General features: G+C 37.5%; 1 protein-coding gene across 4 annotated transcripts in view; it reads right to left on the bottom strand.

The window, feature by feature from the left end:
- Positions 1 to 22,859, bottom strand: part of ATG10 (autophagy related 10) — a 248,894-nt gene that overhangs the window by 71,593 nt on the left and 154,442 nt on the right. For all 4 annotated transcript variants that reach the window (XM_070465773.1, XM_070465774.1, XM_020903094.2 and 1 more), the window contains one exon: positions 9,382 to 9,520. In XM_070465773.1, the coding sequence (XP_070321874.1) occupies positions 9,382 to 9,520 (139 nt within the window). The remainder of the gene's footprint in view (positions 1 to 9,381; positions 9,521 to 22,859) is intronic.

The following is a 22,859-nucleotide window of genomic DNA, read 5'->3' as shown; positions in this document are numbered from 1 at the left end:
TGCCTATTTATGAAAACTGAAGACCCAAAACTTTAATTTAAAATTAAAATGTGGACATAAACAAATACTTGGTTAAACTCATGAAACACATTATTATGTGCCTTCATGTTCAGTTGAAGTTATCTTCAATCAAGAACTTTAAGCCTTGTTTAGAGGGCCTATTTTTTCTGTCTGGCCTCAGTCAGAGGAGACATAAGCATACTCAATCAACAACTCCCTGGTTTCAGACCCAAGATATTCAATAGCACCAATTTCAACATGCTTAGAAATCTCATTAATCACACTGAGCTGAGAAAGTCAGTAAAATCCCTTGCATACTTGAAAAATTGAAGTAGAAGCCAAAATAATTTCAGCAGTAACCTACAAATTGAACATGGTAAATTAAGGTCATTTATTTAACAAGTGTTTATTGAGTGCCTACTATGTGCCTCTATCATCCAGAATATTACACATTTGAGCTAAAGGAATATTCTGTCAGCAACCTAAAATGTCAATGATAAAAAAGGAAGAGACTTTGGATGAAAAATAGAATAATTAAAAAGTACAATCTTTAGCAACTGCCAGTAGCATTTAATTTAATATTTTCATATAAAATCTCTCAATTGAATAATAACCTACATGTCAAGTAATCTATCTATTACTCAAAATCTTCAACTTTCTAAATTAAATTTCTCAGGGCTATTAGTTTTCATGAATCAAATAACAGCATGAGATATTTCACTAGCACTACCTAACTCTAGTGCAAGCATGCTAAAGTCACCTTTATCCTGTGGTGCATGCTTTCACTAAAATTTCATAACTCCAAAAAGAACACTAGAGAGAGTATAAATTATTTAGAGTAGATTTAGGAAAAATGTTCTGAATGTGGTCAGTAGAAGTAAAATGGAAATGGTGCATTTTTCACAATGAAATTTGTCATTATTCAATATATTGTCTTCAACAGGGCTTTGGAGGCTATAAAAATTCATGTCATTCTCCGCAGCAAGGCAGAGATGATGCTCCATCAAAGGAGAAAATTCATTTTTGCTTCAGTGAGAAAATTATATTGTGATATGAAATGAGTGTTAATTGTTCATGTACATTCTTATCAGCTACTGTGCTGACTAATTCTGTGATTTTTATTTATTCCTACATCCACTTTTTGCATCCTATTAGTCTCAAGGAATCTGAATGAAAATTCAAAAAAATATAGATTTTGGCAACTTCTCTTCAACGTTGCTTAAATCTTGGTGCCACTTTGTGCAGTAACATTGGGAGTGGGGAGCTAAAGAGTTTGAATCTTAACTCCGTAGTTTTATATGTACTCTAGAATAAATAAACCATCTAACCTCTCTGAGCACTCAATTTGCATGTCTGCACATCAGGGTAATAGCAGCTCCTATATTACATTGTTATTGTGAAGATCAAGATACAGAACTCAGCTGGCATTACTGAAAGGTTCTACATGCCAAGTCCCACTTTATATATTAGCTCACAAACCTCAAAACTCTCTGAAATAGGTATTATTATCTCAAATTTTTCTAGATGGTGAAAAAAAGGAAACAAAAAGTTCAATAACTCCCACAAGATTACATAGTAAGAAGCAGAGCGAGGAATCAGAACGAAGCAGCTGCTAACCCTCCACCTTGTTCTGTGTCAGGAGCTCTTTGTAAACTATAAAGTGGTACACACATATAACTGTGGTATTGTTTTGTTGTCATTAGTAATCTCTACCAGCATTGCTTAACCTAAGACTATCTAGAATTTTGCCTTTCCTAGATTTCTTAATAGGCCAGGCTTACCCTTTCCCTCATCACTCCAGCCAGGGCTTCCTCTGATCATCCAGCTCAAGATCATCTCTGCCCTCTGAGCCCTGGTGGCAACTTTCTCCCCATCGTTATTGGATATAATGGACACATGGCATTGTGTAAGTTTAAGATATGCAACGTGATGACTTGATATGTGTATATTTTGGAAAATGGGTACCACAATAAAGTTAACACATCCACCCTCTCACATAGCTATAATTTGTGTGTGTGTGTGTGTGTGTGTGTGTGTGTGTAGTTAGAGCATTTCAAATCTACTCTCTTAGTAATTCTCAAGTCTAAAATACAGTATTGTTAACTATAGTCATCATGTTACTCATTAGATCCCCAGAACTTATTCATCTTATATCTGAAAATCTGTATGTAACCTTTAACCAACATGTTCTCATTTCTCCCACCTCCCACCCAGCTTCTTTCAACCACTAACCTATTCTATGCCTGGTGACAACTTTCTTTTTACCTCTCTTATGGCCCTTAACATATTCTACTTGTTACAGTAAATTTCAAATTTGTCTTGTTTCCCTCAGTAGACTGTAAGCTCCTTGAGGGCATAAATCATCCCTGATTCCTTATTCATCTCTGCATTCCAAAAACATTTTCTTGTCTTATGCATAAATATTTTCCAATGCTTTGATAGACGGATGTTCAACATTATTTCTAGAGCAATTTACCACAATTACTACTAAGAATAAGGACTGATGATTAAAAATTCATCAATAAAATACTTCTCATTTATGTAAAAAAAACTCATATAAATCTATAGTATTAAGTAGATGAAGATATAGTAGATATTTGATTTTTCACTATCCAAACATAGTTCTTATTTGGGAGATAAATTCCAAAATAAGCAGTAGGCAGAATCCCATTCTGTACCACTAAACCAAAGAGAGGTAGACATTCCCTCATCTTGTCACTTTTGCCTTCAGTTGACTCTCTGATTTACCCTTCCAGTAAATCTTTTTCTGCTTATCATGGTCAGGAACAGTTAATTGCAACTAAGTATACCTAACTAATATAGTCCAGATAAGTGGTTTATATAAGTATTGCTTAATATTTATCATTTTTTAGCCCCAGTGTTCTAAATGTCATACATTTGTCTAGTAATTTCACATGGAAAATGAATGTAAGACATCTCTCAATTACATGAGAAAGTTTATGTACATTACAATCCATTTTTTTGAGGAATATGCTCAACAGCACAATAGAAGAGTAATTTGCGGTCACCTTAAACTGTTCACATACTGTGTTAAGAACTTACATTAATGCAGATGATGTTATAACCTCTCATTTAAATTAAGTCAAACACTTAACCTAGAAGAAGTACACACAAGACTTTCTTGAGGGAATCACTGTTTTCAGAAAATGTCCCAAGGGAAGCAACACTGGGTCTACAAGATACCTGAGACACCAACTGTGAGATGTGACTATTCATCAGAACTCTGAAGATCATATCACCAGATGCATATCTACATTAGGTCTGCTGGTTCGAAAGCAGAAAACACTCTACTTTCAATCCTATCTGAAGTGTTCTGAGGTTTTGATTCTAACCTCTTGCTCTGGCAGACCAGTACTCAGCATTTTGGACTCCTGACTCTCTCAAACCTCAGAACCCCCTAGAATATGGACCGGTTAACACCAGTAGCAGCACCTTGACTGCCCATCCAGCTTGATCTCCTTCCCATGGAGAACACAGTCTCCACCTTCTCAGCAGAGCACCTAATATATGCACTTGAAGAACTCTGCTTTGACGACTTTAAAGGAGGAGAAAACCAGTACACTAGTTTCCAGTTAGGCAGCCATCTTCCTCAGCATATTTTTTAAATAGGCTAATGAGTTTTTACGCTGTGCACACAGTAGGCACTCATATACGCTTTAATGGATGTTTCAAATAGGCCTGGTCTTGTCAAGAGTAAGTAGACAAAACACATTATGGGGCACAACACATTTATTTGTTCAGGAAAGCCGAAGTATAGACTTTTACAGATAAGAAAATAAATTTATCTGCCTTTTCATGTCTTCTTCCTGGCGTCTGTAATCCATGTTACTTTGTGTACATGATGCTTTGCACTAACATAGGTTAGAACAAACCTTTCAGCAAATTAGGTGCCCCTCTAGTTTTGTTTCACCTTTCTTTAATATGTTTTAAAATCAGACCTGATTTTTCAGTGGGATTCTAGTCCCATCATGTGTTTTACCCCAGCATCCTACTTGTACCTTAAAGCCCCATAATGTTTCAAACATTTACCTGGTTCAACAAATAATCCTCATTAAATTCCCTCTGTCATTTAAACTTTCAGTTTGAATATATTTATATTAGCTAAATAACTTATTTTTATTTGCATTTAAGAAAAATAACTTTCATTGTTTGCTCTTCAAATTTCATTTCAACCCCTAGAATCTCTTTCTAATGCACTAAAAGTCATGTTCCAGTGCATAATTATGACTCTGGCTAGACTTACTGTTTATGTAAATATGTGGCATATATGAACTTTCTTAAAAATTCTCTACAATCAAATGAGACTCTAAATCCTCCAAGTCATTTTCTATTTTCTGCTCATGATGGTGATTAACTAGAATCATTTTTGCCTTAATTTCTCTAATCTACCTATCATTTCTGTTTAACAAGGAGCCTTAATTCTCACTCTACTGGAATGATAATTTTTTTTTCCTGAAAATATGTTCTTTCTAGTTCATTTTCTCTCTAAGAGATGATTTAAATTTTTCTTAAAAAAATGTGCAACAACAACACTAAAAAAGTCAAAATTCCTTTTCCCAAAATTTCATTCTTCATAATTTCTTCTCATCCTTCATTAATTCTCTTTCTGTTTTACTCAGTCATAGTTTCTGTTCTAGAAAATCCCTCCCTTGATCCCATTCACTTTTGTTCAATCTCTTTCACTTCTCATTTCACTTCTCACTTCATTTCTTTCTCATATCCTCCAAACCCATTCCATCATCTCTTCCATAATGTGACCTTAACATATCTTTCCAACCTCTTGCACGCTTTGAAGTAGAGATTTTTCTCAAACCAGCCTCTCACTATTCCCCAAACAGGCCATGCTTTCCAGCCCTACAGCTTGGCACTCACCCACCTCCCTTTACCTAGTACTTTTCCCAGCCTCTTCAGAAAAGCCAGTCTATACCGTTTCCTTGAAAGTTGTTGAGTCAGAGCTACGGATATTTTATTTTTATTCTCCAGCTTCCTCCATCCCTCATCTTTCCTGTTTTCCTGTCATTTTCTTCTACACAGTCCAAAGACTCCCTCTCGTTCTGCACCAGGGACAAACCTCTTCTTCCTCCTCCCTGATGATGTAAACACTGCTCTAATTCCAATCTTTTCATTATTCTTTTAAGCTGGCCTTTATCTTGGTTTGGTTATGCTGCTTTTAAGAGTGAATTATTCTTTGACTATTTGAACATAGTTTAGGCATATAACAAGTGGATAAATTTTCTATATGAAATATCTGGGTTACAGTTTCAATTCTCTACTCTTATTCCCTAGACCAATAATAAAACAGATCTTGAGAAAGAACAGACATTCAGTTGCTGAATGGAAGAAATGTTTCCTTCCCTATTCAAAAGCTGCCCTTCTAACTAATTAAAGAAATATGTCAGAATGGTTCCCAAGAAGAACTCATACGTCAGCACCAAAGAAATAAATATTCTGAAAATGAGAAGAACCACTTGGTCTACTTCTCAATAGAGATTGAGAACAAAGGAAAAGAAAAGAGACAGGGAAGAAATTAATCAGAATTCAAGCTGAAATAAACATAGAAACCTGTAGTTGTAATGAAAGGGAAAACTAGGTAAGCTTAGGAGTCTGGTGAAGCCCAAAGCTATTATGTATATGCCCAAGATATACAACACATTTCTAACACTTGCCATCAACTTCTGACCAAAGCCAAGCCCCCACAAAGGGAAAACTGGGACATAAAAGGGTGTTGGAATGATGAACAGTACTTAGAAATCTTTTGCACAATACAAATAATTCTTTAACAGTGTGCTTTAAAAATAGTTGGAGGAGAAAAACAGGCACTTGAAGACATCAGTGCTTTGTGAGAATGGACTTCACAGTCAATAAAGCACCATTTTAGTGTAGGCTATTTATTAGTATCGATGCCTGAGAGAAGTGCGATGACCTCTCACACACTGCTGGGGAGCAAATGGTATTAAGCGTGCTCCACCACCTCTCCCAAACCTCAAATGGCAAGAGTGGCTAGGGAAAAAAGAGCACTGGGAAGGACATTTTCTCTCTTAAATTCACATTAAACCCTTGGCAACTAAGCTCCTATAAGCCCAAGTAGTAGAAATGAGAGGTGCCCAGAAACAGAATTCGGCACCTCCTTGCCCATATGCCTTCAGGGATGCAATGCAAATGTGTGTTTACAGCAGCAGAACAGCTCCCCAGCTAGCTTGAATGCTCACCTTTGAGTCCTCAGGACTTTTCCACTTTGCTTAGCCAACCATTCCTGCAGTCTCTGGGAAGAATCAGACTAAAGAGTAAAGATATAGAGATGGCTTGGGTTCTGAGTTTCCTGGAGACAAAAGCATTACTCCTTTCCATATAACTCATCAGAAATGTTCAAATAAGACACCATCATAAGGTTTCAAGGTTTCCATCTTTGGACGGTTTGCAGAAATGGTTAGAAATTCCTCCTCACTGGTTCATTCAATAAATAGTTGCTGACGTCATGCCACAGTTAATACTATGGGTATTAAAATGAGTAAGACAAAGAATATATATGTCATATAAGTATTACACACCCACACACATCTATGAATAAAGATTATCACTCTGTAGGCTGAAGTACTCAACTATTAATTTCCTTTCTCTCTTTTTACCTTAACCTCTTACCTTCTATATTATCATTTTATAGGGAACAAGTAAACAAATAATTTTCTGATATCATGCAACATGTGATATATGATATAATGTGATATGATATGACATGGGGGTGATAACAACAAATGGCATGTTAGCTGAGTCTTAGGCACTAGCTGGCCTGGCAGACACTGAACATATCAAGGAATAAGAGGTGATTACAGTCCAATGTATTTGTACTTTAAGAAACAGAATAAAGATGTCCTCTTATATCTAAGCTAGTTGATAAAAGAAAAGGTAATATCAATTTAAATAGGAATTACTTACCACTTGCTTTACCTTAAAAAAAAAGGTACTGGAATAAAATTTAGAGCAAAGCAGAGAAACTAATTTTTACTAAGAATCAAATGCAAAAAAAAAATCCTAAATATCTGTCAAAAACAAGGCTGAGTGAACTATTTTTGAAGCAACAATAACAAAAAAAGACCCCTGAGCAAGAAATTTTATAGCCATCCTGTTTCTAGGTCGGAATTCTCTTAGAATGAGACAAAGAAAAATCTGGACCTGGAATAAGAAGAAGATGTTAGGAATTTATTTACCACACTGACAGAGATTTGTTTAACAGATGAAAGGCCAGAGTAACCACATAACATATGAACAGGGAATGGACTGAAGGGAAAAAAGGAAAAATTATGACTCCAGAGTAAAGGACGATACATTTTTAGAACACTTGTTAGGTTAAGTTAGGTAGAGAAAGGAAAAGAAATTATCAGACTGATAAAGGAAAGAACCATTTTTCATGTTTCTCCACAAGAAAACACTCAGTATGCTTTGTAAATATTAAATCTGATATTTTAATAGACCTGAAAAACCAGTAAGTGGATTCTGGAATTTAAAAATTCCTAACGCTAATTCTATACAACACAGAATGGGGAGGGTGGAGAATAAGAAATGCTTCTACACAAAATAAATGACTTGTTTTGGTTTCCTTTATAAAAGCATAAACAAAGAGCATCTTAAAATATATAAATAGAATCCAAAAAGGCTAGTTTGTGGTTGTTGTTGTTTTTTAAGAAACAAAACCACCATGAAGAAAAGATCTTAGAAAGTATACAAATTTCATCAGAATATAATTGAACTTGCAGGAACAGTTACTGTGCTGTACTGTAAGGGGAGCTGTTGGCACACAAGAGCAAAGCCCACGTATGAGCTCATCCGCCGGCCTCGGCAAGACCCACTTGCAGCTAGAAGCAGTCATGTTTCAACACCTCCGATTCCCTAACGCTGACAAGCTAAACAACTTGTTTTGTCTCTGGGAGCTCTTCTCTGGTGATTAACTGCTTATGGTGAATACTAATTACATGAAAGTACAGTACTGAAGAAGGAGTGTCCTGTTTCCTCTACCTGCAGCCTCGACATGGCTTTGAATCCAGAAGCTACTGGGTAGAGTCCTTGCAAACCAAAACCGAGAAGGACATTTTTCTCCCCTCTGGTAAATAAATGTAACCCCTTCCATTTTTCAGCATAACACAGCTCACTGACAAGAAGCTTCCTTTAACCTCTGAGCTCCAAACCAAGTAGAATCACAATAAAGTGAGTGTTTTAAAGGCCTATAATCATCATATGGATTAATCTGCAGTAAGAGTTTGTGAATTAGTAAACTATCAGTGTCCTCAATTCCCCATGTCCCATGTTGAAAATTTACCCCAAATTGTCAGTTCTTAGGAAGTGCACCTCAGATTAAAATCTTCTCACCAGGGAGTCTATGAGAATTTGTTCTTGTGTTTTAAATCCTAAGTGCTTGTTAAACCGCCAACACTGCAAAATTAGAGACCATTAAACAATATAAGGCAGCAAGTGATTAAATCTACCAAATACACATTCAAAGCAGCTTAAGCTACTTTTTAATTAAAAATAAAATATCACTGGCTAAATTCAGATGTCTTAGCTATCCAGAAAAGGTTAGAAGGCTGTTCAAAATGCAAAACGCTGCTGATAAGTCCAGAGAGAAAACGAGAAATGGGATAGGGGTGGGCTGGGGAGGTGGTTCCTCTTGGCTTCTGAGCCCAGGGTGGAGAGGCCTCAAAATGCTGACCCGGTTTAGTCAGAGGACGCAAAGCGGGGAGCCCTGGCTGTGCTGCAGGGTGAGGACTTCATGTGGCTGCTGATTAAATAAGCTTTATTAGCCAAGGCCTCAGAGGAGACAGGGTGTTCCACCTTCTTGGCAAGGGGGATGAGTTGAGTAACACTGCAGGAAGCTGAGGCACTGGAGATGTATAGATGGCTGAAGGAAATGTTAGTGCTATTTTTAAACATAGCCTAAATGGATTGATAAACAGTTCCTGAAATAATAATTAGTGTTGGGGAAGGAGGCAAGGGGACTTTTGAGTTAATGGGATCACTTGAGATTGAAAGAAATTTTCACTGTAAAGTTAGAAGTAAATAAACATTGTAGCTTTAAGTTGTTCCTACTTGTTTAAAGTAAAGAAAAGAAAAAGGGCCAGGGGGCTTAGTCAAAGCTGGGCAGGAGGCCAAGAATCTGCAGATCAGACTTAAGGCTGGGATGATATCATTCACTCTGAAGTCTTGATACTCTTTCTAAAGCATGAGAAAATTTACTGGTAAAACCTTACCTCACCCACAGTTTTCTTATTTTTAACTTTTTTTTTTCTCTCAAGAATAATTTTCCAAATCTGCTTTCTGCCTTATATGTAAATGTTATGAATTTACATTTAGCTTCCAACATGGTCTTACCTAAAAAGCTTGCCCTAAAGTAAAGCACAGGCACTTGGTAGCTGCAGGAATATAAGACATGATACTCATATTTAATCACTTCGGCAGCCGCGGTGGTCTCGGTTACCTCAAAATCATCCAGGGGGGCATCTAAAGCCTCCTGAAAAAAAGGAAACACAAAAACAGAATGTGGCTGTCAATAAAAAGAAGCACATTAACACACAGAGAGAGAAAAATGAGGTTTTCTTCGTGCAAAATAACAGTTAAATAAATATAGGACTATGAGGTAAGGAAAAGGGAGTTTCCCACATTAATGTTTAACATTTGAGTCCTGGGTAAATAGTAAAACCAGAAAACATTAGCATTAAGTAATTCCAGATTGTTTTTGAGAGACAAAGCAGCTCTGGGTAAAGAAACAGGAAGCGGGGGGAAAAACGTGAAAAGATCTATTGCAACAGCAACTCTGAAAAATCTTTACTGTACAATTTTAGCAACAAGATGATGGCTATACAAGCTACCTTCTTCCCTACCTGTGAAAGCTAAAAACATCCTAACAATTGAGCAAGAGACTGTGAAATGTCCCTAAAGATTCTATTGTACTTGCCAAAAGATGATTCATTGTGTGCTGAACAATTCCCAGTTCCATTTTGAATAAAAAAGTTATTTTGCAAGAGGTTGAGTTTGTTAGGTATATTTCAAAACCTGAGATGAATCTGTTTTCTTTATTATTGTGCCATCTTTGGTACATTTCTATAATAAATCTTGATTTATAATAGAGTAGATGGCAAATATCAATGTCAACATAAACAGGGTTTTGTAAGCAAAGATGGTTCTAGCTAGTTTACTTCTCACCTAATCATTCTCTACAAGTTGATTTTTTTTTTTATTATGTGTAGAGTTTGTTGAGAATGTATCTTAATGTTTGGAAGCAATTAATTGGACATGTTGAGTCAGAATCTGATTCCATCCACACTCATTTAATGGGCTGAAGAATTTTCTTTGACATTAATTTTTAGTAGAAGGGAAGAAGCAGGTTGGTTTGACTCATTTCTACCTTTCATTAAAATGGTAACAACAATGAACAACTGAAAAGAGCAACAGGAAAGATTTCAAACTTTATCAATATGAAATAAGGTTTCCTGTGGAGATAAGTAAAGCCACAGACTACTCTCCAGATCTCTTTGATTTACTAATTCCCTACTCACAGTCAATTCACTGGGGGAGATATTACACTAGATAAATCACAACTGAAGATATTTACAAAATAGTTTTTCACTAAACTCTAGTAAACACTATCAATTAAACACAATTAATTAAATAACTGAAAAGAAACCACTGAAATAAATATTCCAGATACAGAAAATTAATACAGTAGCAAGAAAGAGGTTTTTCTGTTTGTTTATTTAAATTTCATTAGGCAAAAATAAATACATCTTTTAAAGCAATTCTTTCAGCCAAAACTCATTCTTTTTGCTCAAAGATTGAGTTGTTTAGCATTTATAATTTCTTTTCTTTCTTTTTTATTCTTTCTTAACATTATAAAACCATTATAGTTAAAAATAACTGCATACATTGCACAAGTACATTAACAAAAAATTGAAATTCCCCTCATCCCAGCACTTTAGTATCTCAGATTTGCAACTATTTTCAGAAGGTCATTGTGTATTTTTCCAGACTGTTTTTATTTTTTGATGTGCAAACACATATATACACATACTACATCCACCTATACCCCACCTTTGCAACCCCAATTAAATCATGGTATATATACATGTTCCTTGATTTGATTTATTCACTCATGAACATACCTCCACGTGCTGCCAAGTCAGTGCTGTAGATTTTGCTGCTTCTTTTATATTGCATTATATGACCATAGTTTTGTTTTTTTTAACATTTCCATACTGCTAGATATTTTAGATCAATTATAATTTTCTGATACTACAACTAATGCTGCAGTGAATATCTTAGCACATATATTTTTATACGCCTCTATTTTTCTATGGTGCAGATTCCTAAAGGTAACATTAATGTATGAGAGGGTGTATGCATCTTAAATTTCAAAAGATACTGTCACTTGTCCTCAGAAAAAGGATGTATCAATCTATATTCCCAGCAAAAATGTGAAAGAATGTCCTTTCCCAATTCCTATAAATACTGTAGATTATTTGTTTTTGGTTTTTGCTTATTTGATGAATTTTTAAATATCAGTTTTTTGTTTTAGTTTCTAGTTTCTTGATTACTAATGAAAGTGAACATCTACTCATGTATTTATGAGTAATTTGTACTCTACTGTGATATACCTGTTCTTATTCCTTTCATATTTTTCAGGTATTTGATTTCCATTGTTCTTACTGAATTAGATAAACTCTTTGTATATTAGAAATAACTTATTACCGGAAATATATACATCCCTGCGCTACAGAAATACACAAGTGTGCAAATATATGTCTGATACATATGTGTATAAAACATTTTCACTCAGTTTTCTTTTAACTTTGTTCCTTATATGTATTATAATTTACTTTCATGTAGTCAAAGCTGTACATTTTCTATTTGCAGCTTCCAAGTAATCTGTCTTCATTAGACAGACTCGTGCTATGTCCCATCTCATCCTTAAAAATTATACAAATGTTAAACTTGTTTATTCTACACACTCATTATGTCTCTCTCTCTCTCCCATACACATGTGTTTTTTAAATTGACATGCTTAGATCACTAATCCATCCAAATTTCGTTTTTGTGTATGGTGTGAAGAATTTTTCCCAGATGATTTCTAATAACCCATCTTCCTCCCATTGATTTTAATACACTTTTACCATAAATTAGATTTGTGTGTATGTGTGTCTTTATTCTCTATTCTTCTCCATTGAGCTATTTCTCTTCTTAGACCATCACTGTCCAGTTTGTAAGTAAATACTGAGCTGGGTCATTAATGACTTCTGCACAAAACCTGCCGCTATAGATTGACCGAGACTCAGTCTTGCTAGGGAGGATAAAATTCCTAGAACGACTGCCCTTTCAGTTCAGCTCAGTTCAGTCACATCTAACTCTGCGACCCCATGGACTGCAGCACGCTAGGCCTCCCTGTCCATCACAAATTCTTGGAGTTTACTCAAATTCATGTCCATAGAGTCGGTGATGTCATCCAGCCATCTCATCCTCTGTTATAACCTTCTCCTCCTGCCTTCAATCTTTCCCAGCATCAGGGTCTTTTCAAATAGGTCAGTTCTTCAAATCAGGTAGCCAAAATATTGGAGTTTCAGCTTCAGCATCAGTCCTTCCAATGAATATTCAGGACTGATTTCCTTTAGGATGGACTGCTTGGATCTCCTTGCAGTCCAAGGGACTCTCAAGAGTCTTCTCCAACACCACAGTTCAAAAGCCTCAATTCTTCAGCGCTCAGCTTTCTTTATAGTCCAACTCTCACATCCATATATAACTACTGGAAAAACCATAGCTTTGACTAGACAGACCTTTGTTGATAAAGTAATATCTCTGCTTTTTAATATGCTGTCTAGGTTGGTCATAACTTTCCTTCCAAGGAGCAAGCATCTTTTAATTTCATGCCTGTAGTCATCATCTGCAGTGATTTTGGAGCCCAAAAAAATAAAGTCTGTCACTGTTTCCATTGCTTCCGCATCTATTTGCCATAAAGTGATGAGACTGGATGCCATGATCTTAGTTTTCTGAGTGTTGAGTTTTAAGCAAACTTTTTCACTCTCCTCTTTCACTTTCATCAAGAGATTCTTTAGTTCTTCTTCGCTTTCTGCCATAAAGGTGGTAGTATCTGCAAATCTGAGGTTACTGATAATTCTCCTGGCAATCCTGATTCCAGTTTGTGCTTCATCCAACCCAGCATTTCTCATGATGTACTCTGCATATAAGTTAAATAAGCAGGGTGACAATATACAGCCTTGACATACTCCTTTTCCTATTTGGAACCAGTCTGTTGTTCCATGTCCAGTTCTAACTGTTGCTTCCTGACTTGCATACAATTTCTCAAGAGGCAGGTCAGGTGATCTGGTATTCCCATCTCTTTAAAAATGGTCCACAGTTTGTTGTGATCGACACAGTCAAAAGCTTTGGCATAGTCAATGGAAAGCAGAAATAGATGTTTCTCTGGAACTCTCTTGCTTTTTCAATGATTCAATGTTGGCAACTTAATCTCTGGTTCCTCTGCCTTTTCTAAATCCAGCTTGAACATCTGGAACTTCACGGTTCATGAACTGTTGAAGCCTGGCTTGGATAATTTTGAGCATTACTTTGCTAACTGTGAGAGATGAGTGCAATTGTGCGGTAGTTTGAGCATTCTTTGGCATTGCCTTTCTTTGGGATTGGAATGAAAACTGACTTTTTCCCATCCTGTGGGCGCTGCTGAGTTTTCCTAATTTGCTGGCATATTGAGTGCAGCACTTTCACAGCATCATCTTTTAGGATTTGAAATAGCTCACCTGGAATTCCATCACCTCCAATAGCTTTGTTCATAGTGATGCTTCCTAAGGTCCACTTGACTTCACATTCTAGGATGTCTGGCTCTAGGTGAGTGATCACACCATCATGGTTATCTGGGTCATCAAGATATTTTTTGTACAGTTCTTCTGTGTATTCTTGCCACCTCTTCTTAATATCTTCTGCTTCTGTTAGGTCCATACCATTTGTGTCCTTTATTGTGCCCATCTTTGCATGAAATGTTCCCTTGGTATCTCTGATTTTCTTGAAGAGATCTCTAGTCTTTCCCATTCTACTGTTTTCCACTATTTCTTTGTACTGATCACTAAGGAAGGCTTTCTTATCTCTCCTTGCTATTCTTTGGAGCTCTGCATTCAAATGGGTATATCTTTCCTTTTCTCCTTTACCTTTCGCTTCTTTTCTTTTCACAGCTATTTGTACGGCCTCCTCAGACAACCATTTTGCCTCTTTACATTTCTTTTTCTTGGGGATGGTCTTGATCCCTGCCTCCTATACAATGTCACAAACCTCTATCCATAGTTCTTCAGGCACTCTATCAAATCTAATCCCTTGAATCTATTTCTCACTTGCACTATATAATCTTAAGGAATCTGATTTAGGTCATACCTGAATGATCTAGTGGTTTTCCCTACTTTCTTCAAATTAAGTCTGAATTTGGCAATAAGGAGTTCATGATCTGAGCCACAGTCATCTCCCGGTCTTGTTTACCAGACTGTCCTTTACCCAAACTAAAATTAAGCACTCAGGTATGTATTGGGGTTGACACCAGGTGCTTGCAGCTGGTGATCAATTAGACGTAGATTCAGATTCTCTGGAACAGTTTGGAGGCTGAAGGAATAAGGGGGGCGGGTAGAAAAAGCTTCTTAAAGAGCCTATTAGAAGTTTCACTCCAGCCACTATTCCCACTGGCAGCTGAAAGTCTGTGGGATTTGAAGGCTGGAGTGCCTGTCTTCTAATTGGGAGAGCTGCTGTCACCCAGCACCTTGCTCTGGGCAGCCATCTATAGGCATAGATGTTTCTGCATCTTTAACTCATATGAAATGAACTGAATTGGCCTGTTTCTGCTAGGATCTTTCCATCATTCATAGTCACGTTTATGATGCCCATGCAAATATCATCTCGTGAAATCATGCAATTTGGAAATCTCGGACTTCTACATATTTTCTATTTCCCTCTCCCAACGTGCCAGATGGTTTTAAAACTTTAAGACCAAGGTTCTTATCTTATTCATCTTTGTATTCCTAGAGACTCTAACACAAAACTGAGAACCCTGGTAAGCAATTCTGCATCTGTAGCAGTTCTATTCCCTCCTACATAAGTATATTATAACAAACATCATAGGTGATTCACCAGCAAGATTACCTTGACACTAAAGTCGGAAAAGAAGTAAATGGAGGACTAAAAATGCAGAAGATCACCAAAGATGATACATAAATGGCAAACAGGCATACAAAAAGATGCTCAATATCATTATCCATCAGGGAAATACAAATTAAAACTATAGTGAGATGTCACTACACATCTATCAAATTAGATAAAATAACAAGCAGTGACATCTTCAAATGTTGGTGAAAACGCAGAGAAACTAGATCATTCATACATTGCTGCTTGGAGTATATAAAATGGTACAGCCTCTCTGGAAAACCATATGGCAGTTTCTTCTAAAACTAAACGTCTAATTACCATACAATCCACCAATTACACTCTTGGGCATTCATCCCAGAGAAATGAAAAACATGCACACGAATATTCATAGTAGTTCTATTCAGAATAGCCAAAAACTTGAGACAGTTCAGATGTCCCTCAGCAGGTCGTAGTTAAACAAATTGTGGCACATCACCCTACACTGCTAGGCAATGAAAAGAACAAATTGTTGATACACACAACCACCTGAATGAATCTCTCAGGAATTATGAAGTGATAAAACCCAATCAAAAAGATTACAGACTATATGATTCCATTTATATAACATTTTTGAAATGGCAAAATTTTAGAAATGAAGAACAAAAAACAGATTAGTCTTGAGGGGAGTGGGCAGAAGGAGGTGGCTATGTTTACAAAAGGGCAGCATGAGGAGACCCTGTGATGATGGAATTGCTCTGTATCAATTATGGTGATGGATAGGTGAACCTACATGCATGATAAAGTTGTATACAACCAAACACACACACCACACCTCCATACACACCCACCCACACACACAGAGATCAGCATAAGTCAAACAGGACAATCTGAATAAATCAATGGATTGTATTGATGCTGATACCCTGGTTGTGATATTATACTGCAATTTTGCAAGATGTTGCCACTGGGGTAAACTGGGTTAAGGGTACATGGGAATTTTCTGATTATTTACTACTGCCTATGAATCTGTATCTTACAATTTCAATGAAAAACTAAAAAGGAAAAAAAAAACCAAGACTGTTTGAGATTCATTAAAGACAAACGGAGAAGGCAATGGCACCCTACTCCAGTACTCTTGCCTGGAAAATCCCATAGACGGAGGAGCCTGGTAGGCTGCAGTCCACGGGGTTGCGAAGAGTCAGACATGACTGAGCGACTTCACTTTCATTTTTCACTTTTATGCATTGGAGAAGGAAATGGCAACCCACTCCAGTGTTCTTGCCTGGAGAATCCCAGGGATAGGGTCGCACAGAGTCGGACACGACTGAAGTGGCTTGGCAGTATCTAAGACCTCAGAGCTAAAGTACAGATGGCAAAGGGATTACGGTGACAGAGAGAGGCTGATGCCTGGAACTGGCCTTACAATTACACAGGAGGCATGTCAGAGGATGTAGATGTGAAAGGGGCATGGTTGGTCATGGAGTGAGGATTATTGGGGTTGACTGATGGGTCCACAGGTGTTATTTACACCTTTTAGTCTATTTTTTGAATATTTTTAATTCTCAAAAAAACTGTTTTAAGGTAAGAATAGTTTCTGCTACTATGTTACAGTGTACAGAATCACAGAACACACAGAATCACAGTGTACAGAATCATAGTGAAAGGAACTTCAATCAATCCATCTGGCACAACACTCACCTTGCTGATCCTAACAAGAAGGCTCCAAAAGACTGCTGGTGTACCCAATATCCCCAGATAATCAGAGGCAGAGGCAGGCCAATGACCCATATCTACTGACCCTGAAATAACTGCTCTTTGTACTGGAGAATGCCACTTTTTAACTGTTATATATTCAATTTATACTGATGTTCTAGATGTCATTGGATTCAGATCAGTTCATTTGCTCAGTCATGTCCGACTTTGCGACCCCATGGATTGCAGCACGCCAGGCCTCCCTGTCCATCACCAACTCCCAAAGTTTACTCAAACTCATGTCCATTGAGTTGGTGATGCCATCGGATTACTATTAAAATTTTGAGTGTGTTTGCTAATATTTTATTACTTTTCTTTTGTTATATTTTAAAGAGGATTTGGGTATATTTAATTTGATATTAAGAGTTAACAGAAAAAGGAGTCACATGTACATTTATTTTCTTCACAATGTTGCTATTTCATTAAATGAGAAGATACCTGTATTTAGAAAATCACATTTATTCAAGGAGCTAAAAGATTAAGTGGTTCACATTAATTATAGAAACCTTGATTTTATTGAATTCAATTAACAATAAGTTGACAGTGATCTCTCATTTAGAAAATCTGATATGAATTAAGCTTTACAACTAAATCTCATTAAATAGTGATCATGCTGAAGACACTTCATAGATATTTTATTGAAAGCAAACCCAAATAGAGTACTGGGCTTAGGAAATGAGATCCATATCTCTATTTAGCCCACAGGGAAAAGTAATGGAAAGGAAAAAAGAAAAACTTTTTTTCTATCACTAGAAATCTCTATTACTATTATTGAGTAAACATAAGTAATGAGCTTTATTCATAATGTCCCTTGAGGAAAAGAGATTCTATTTGTTTTTCTTCCACCAGTCAGGATCTTAATTCAAACCTAACAGTTATGGGCCAGAATCACAGCCAAGAAGTCAAAGAGTGACGAAGGCAAAGGACTGGTTCAGGACTGTCTTTAGCTGCATCCACAAGAGTACATATAACCATTTAACCACAATGGAAAGATGGACTATGTAACAAACTTTTCTTGATTTTCCTGAACCAACATCCTTTTAATATTTTTAGAAGTGATAAAGACGGGCAAAGCCTTTGGACCAATCATTGAAAAAATCAATTCCTTAAGAAAGAGTTTTAGTTATTAAAACATTTTAAATGAATGATTATAAAAATAACCTATGTGGGACTCTGAGCAAGTAGCCCCCTCCCCCCTTTTTTTTGTTTGTCTCACATGCTCATTGTTTTACAGTGGGGTGGTTTTTTCACAATTTTTACTCCTAGAATGACTCTTTTTTTTCATGATCTCTGTGGCTTTTGAGTACATGATTGTCACAAGAACTCTGCAAGCAATGGCATTCTTTTAGCAACTGTAAATGTTGTATCCAGTACATAAGAGACAGCTCATCACCAGGCAGACCAGTGTCTAACAGCGTCCGGGGTGACACTGAGACAACGAAGGGGGGTTACCTAGCTGGTCCCAAGGATGGCATCTCAGTGAGCTGCCCCTTTCCCAGCAATATTATCACTACTCCTGGTTCTTTGAAAAATGGAAAAAAAGAGGTGCCATTCTCTGCTCTCCAGCTCCATCAGAGGGGAGCGAATTAGCATCCACATGGCCAATGTGGGTTCCCACTGAGAGAAAGAATCTGTCTCCTGTGTGGGATTAAATCTGACACAGCCTGGCACGCTCAAGGGCAAGGCAGGAGGTGGGGGACACAGAAATCCACCAAAGCACATCTGGCAGTTTTCTGGATGTTTACAGTTGGTTGTGTTGTGCTTCGAAGGCCCTGCTTCCTTTAAGACTATGCAGGAGATAGGAAGACAGCTTGAACTCAGAGCTGGGCAGCTAGCAAATATGCTGAGTGCAAGGTGGACTGCAGAAGAGGCTGTCTCTGAGATTCCTGGCCAGACAACACAGGTTCCATGGCAGGAGGGAATAGTAATAATACTTAGTGACACCTAATGTATGTCAACAATGATTAGTTGTTATATAAAAAGCATTGTTTTTTCCTAGGAGAAGATAAGGACTCAGAAGGACTTTTTAAAGGAAAACTCAGGTTTCTCTACTTTTTAAGATTTCTGAGCAGTTAAATGTAAAAGAATTAGCAGAATAAGGGATATGAAAACCAAATATTCCTTATGGAAATCATGACTAGTTAAAGGAAGAGGGAAAGACTTTTTACCTAGTATTCTGAGTTTCAGAGTCAGCCGAATGTGTTTCTATTCAGGTTTATCCTTTGCATGTTACTAGAGAAGGAAATGGCAACCCACTCCAGTACTCTTGCCTGGAAAATCCCGTGGACGGAGGAACCTGGTAGGCTACAGTCCACGGGGTCGCAAAGAGTCGGACACGACTGACTGACTTCACTCACTCACTCACGTGCATGTTACCTAAGAAATGCCAGCCTAAGTTATAATGGTTCACAGTTTTTCTAAGAACATTTGTATACATTGTGTCACTTGTTCCTAGGCTCTACAGGAAGGTCCAAAGTCACCCAGCAAGTAACAAATTAGCCAGAGCACAAACCTAAGCCCCCAGGTTTCAAGCCCAGGGCTCCTTCACTCTGCAAAGATGATGAGATTTGGGGTGGGGGTGGGAGGGTAGTGGACATTAAAATTTGTACTCTTGGGTTCCACTCCCAAACTTCTGCTTTTTAACTCAGTAGTACTGGGATGGGGTTGATTTGCTAGAGTATCAGTGGCCATTGATGGTTTAGTATGCTATTCCTTTATCAATTATTACATTCAGCAGTGGATTTGTAACAGATAACACTAATCACAAAGACATCTTTTTTTTTTTTTTTTTTGACTGTACCAGGTCTTTAGTTTTGGCATGAGGAATCATTAGTGGTGGCATTTCAACTCTTAGTAGCAGCATATGGGATCTAGTACCCTGACCAGGGATTGAAACCGGATCTCCTGCATTGGGAGTGAGGCGTCTCAGCCACTGGACCACCAGGAAAGTCCTCAAAGGGAATTCTTAATAGTGAAATTTGAGGTGCCAAAAAGAAATAAACTTCTGACCACACATATAACCACCAATGTGTAAGTTCTGCCATATAAGCCATGTTAAGTTTTAACTCCAGAACCCCAAAATTCTCCCTTAAGCTACAGGTTAAATCAGTTTCTATTGGAGTTATCCTTTCAGATAATAAAGAAACAATGGTCATCTTTTATATAATATCCTCTCAAAAATATGAACCAATTTATTGTCTTCAGATTTACCTTTCCATATTAAATGATCTTCAGTCAGTTCAGTTCAGTCGCTCAGTCGTGTCTGACTCTTTGCGACCCCACGAACCTCAGCATACCAGGCCTCCCTGTCCATCACCAACTGCCGGAGTCCACTCAAACCCATGTCCACTGAGTCGGTGATGCCATCCAACCATCTCATCCTCTGTCATCCCCTTCTCCTGCCTTCAATCTTTCCAAGCATAAATGATCCTAGTTCTTCTATGTTTTCTTTTTTAACATTTATTTATTTGACTACATTGAGTCTCAGTTGTGGCACAGACTCTTTTGCTGTGGCATGTCGAATCTTTTTGTTGCTGTTGTAGCATGCAGGAGCTCTAGTTGTGGCACACGGGAATAGTTGCCCTGTGGAGCATGTGGGATGTCAGTTCCCCAACCAGGGATTGAACCCAGGTCCCTTGCATGGGAAGGCAGATTCTTAACCACTGGACCACTAAAGAAGTCCCCTTCTAATTTTTCTTATATCCCTAGTTCCAGAGATCTGCAGAAGTTTTCTTACAGGCACATATAGTCAATGTTCTAGGCTTTGTGGACCATAACGTCTTTGCCACTCTAGCATGAAAGCAGCCATTGGCAACAGGCAAACAGATGTGACCATACTCTGGTGAAATTTTATTTACAAAAACAAGCTACAGTCCATAGACCAAGTCCATTTTAAGGCCTTCCTTAATTTCCTTTATTGTATTTTTATAAGTAGTAAGCAGAACCTTATTAAAGGACCTGTGTCTCCATTTGGTGAACTTTACCCCTTTTCTATTTTTTTCTATCTTAAAATGTTACATTAGGTTTCCTGAGGGGATGATAAATTCTGAGCCTTCAAAGAATGATGATAATTGAATCTGATAGGCTAAAGTTTGGCTTAAGTCATTTTCTAAGGTAAGAGAATGCACTACCCTAATTTAAACAAGTAAGATTTTTTAATGTCTTGATAAATAAACTGCAAATTCCTTCAGCATATGCATAAATGTCCATACTCAAATCCAGAAATGAGATAATTTCATTGCCAAAGAGTGAAACTGAGAAGGTCTTGACAAACAGACCAGAAGGCAAGCACCAGTAATTTCAGAAGGGGCTGTCTTGGCATGTGCACAAGAAGCACCATGTCTGGGAATGAGCCGAGAACCCCTCTGCAGGACCTTCAGCAGAGCCTGAGCTCCTTCTTCCTCAAAACTGTCTCGGGATTGTATGACTGTGAATAGGCTTTATTTGTTTGCTTTGCTGGTTCTTTTACTAGGAGAATCCCTTAAAGAACTCCATGAGTGCATACCCTATGCTTGTGCCAGGACAAGGATCGGGCATGGGGAGGTGGGGGCTGCCTTTAAAGGTACTATTTCAGCAACAGTGAGAACACAGTGAAAGTCCTCATCTTCTACAGGGGTGGGAGGGTACATTCAAATCACAGATTAAAAATGCCTAGATATTAGAGAAGTGTAATATAGTCAAATGTGAAAAAGGGCACGGAATTTGGAGTTAGACCTGGGTTCAGTTCTTGACTCTGCTTTCTCTGGATGAGCAGACCACTTAATCCCCCTAAGCCTGAGTTTCCTTATTTGTTAAACAAAGGCACTTTCCTCTTATTTAAAGTGTATTAAACAAGATAAACTATAAAACTATGTGACACATAGTAGGGACTGATTTAGCTTATTCATTCATTTATCAAATGTTATGAGCTATCTTCCAAATTCTACATCAAGGGTCAACAAACATTTTCTTAAAGGGCCAGGTAGTAAATATTTTAAGCTTTGTGAACCATGTGCCTCTGTCAAAACCACTCAACTTTACCACTGTAGCACAAAAGCAGCCCACACAATATGTAAATCCATGATTGTGGCTTTGTGCCAATAAAATGTTATTTATGGACACTAAAATTTAAATTTCATATAATTTTAGTGTGTGATGAAACACTGTTCTTTTTCAACCATATAAAAATGCAAAAACCATTAACTCGGGAGCTGTACAAAAATAGGAAACTGGCCACAAGTTTGCCAATCCTTGTTCTAGACTCTGTCCTATCTGGGAACAGAGGAAAGAACAGCAGACACTGTGCCATAAAGGGAGGAGATACGATAAACAAATAATCACACAAATCATTACAGTTATCATCACAGTTGGAGAAGGAAATGGCAACCCACTCCAGTACACTTGTCTGGAAAATCCCATGGATGGAGAAGCCTGGTATGCTAGTCCATGGGGTCGCAAAGAATCAGACACAACTGAGCAATTTTACTTTCACTTTCAAATACTACAAGAGAAAATGCAGAGTCCTAGAGTAGATATAATTTTACCATATCTATAGATTTGGTGTGTGTGGTTTAAACCTTTTTTGTTTCAGCTCTTTCAGATATAAATCAATTTTATGTAGGGCTGACCCTTTTAATATCCTAATCCTCATTCCCCAAGGTTTATTTTTAGTTCAATGACCATATCATCCACCCAGATAGATTTTTAGGAACAGCTCTAGTCACCCGAGCTTCTTCCTAACAAACTCTTCTTGCAGACACTAAAACAGTCTCCTGGCACAGTTCGTTCTGTCACTACATGTCCTGCCCTCAACAACAGTTTCTGCTTGAGAACACTCCATGCCTTTCTTTCTCAGCTTTGAGCAAACTCACATACATGTGCACACATGTACACAGTGTGTGCGGACAAAGTAAATATTCATTCACTAAACTTTACTGAGCACCTACTAAGTGCTA

The sequence above is a fragment of the Odocoileus virginianus genome, chromosome 3 (assembly GCF_023699985.2).
Source record: "Odocoileus virginianus isolate 20LAN1187 ecotype Illinois chromosome 3, Ovbor_1.2, whole genome shotgun sequence".
Taxonomy (NCBI): domain Eukaryota; kingdom Metazoa; phylum Chordata; class Mammalia; order Artiodactyla; family Cervidae; genus Odocoileus; species Odocoileus virginianus.
Note: the sequence above shows the minus strand (reverse complement) of the source record. Positions and strands in the feature narration are given on the sequence as shown.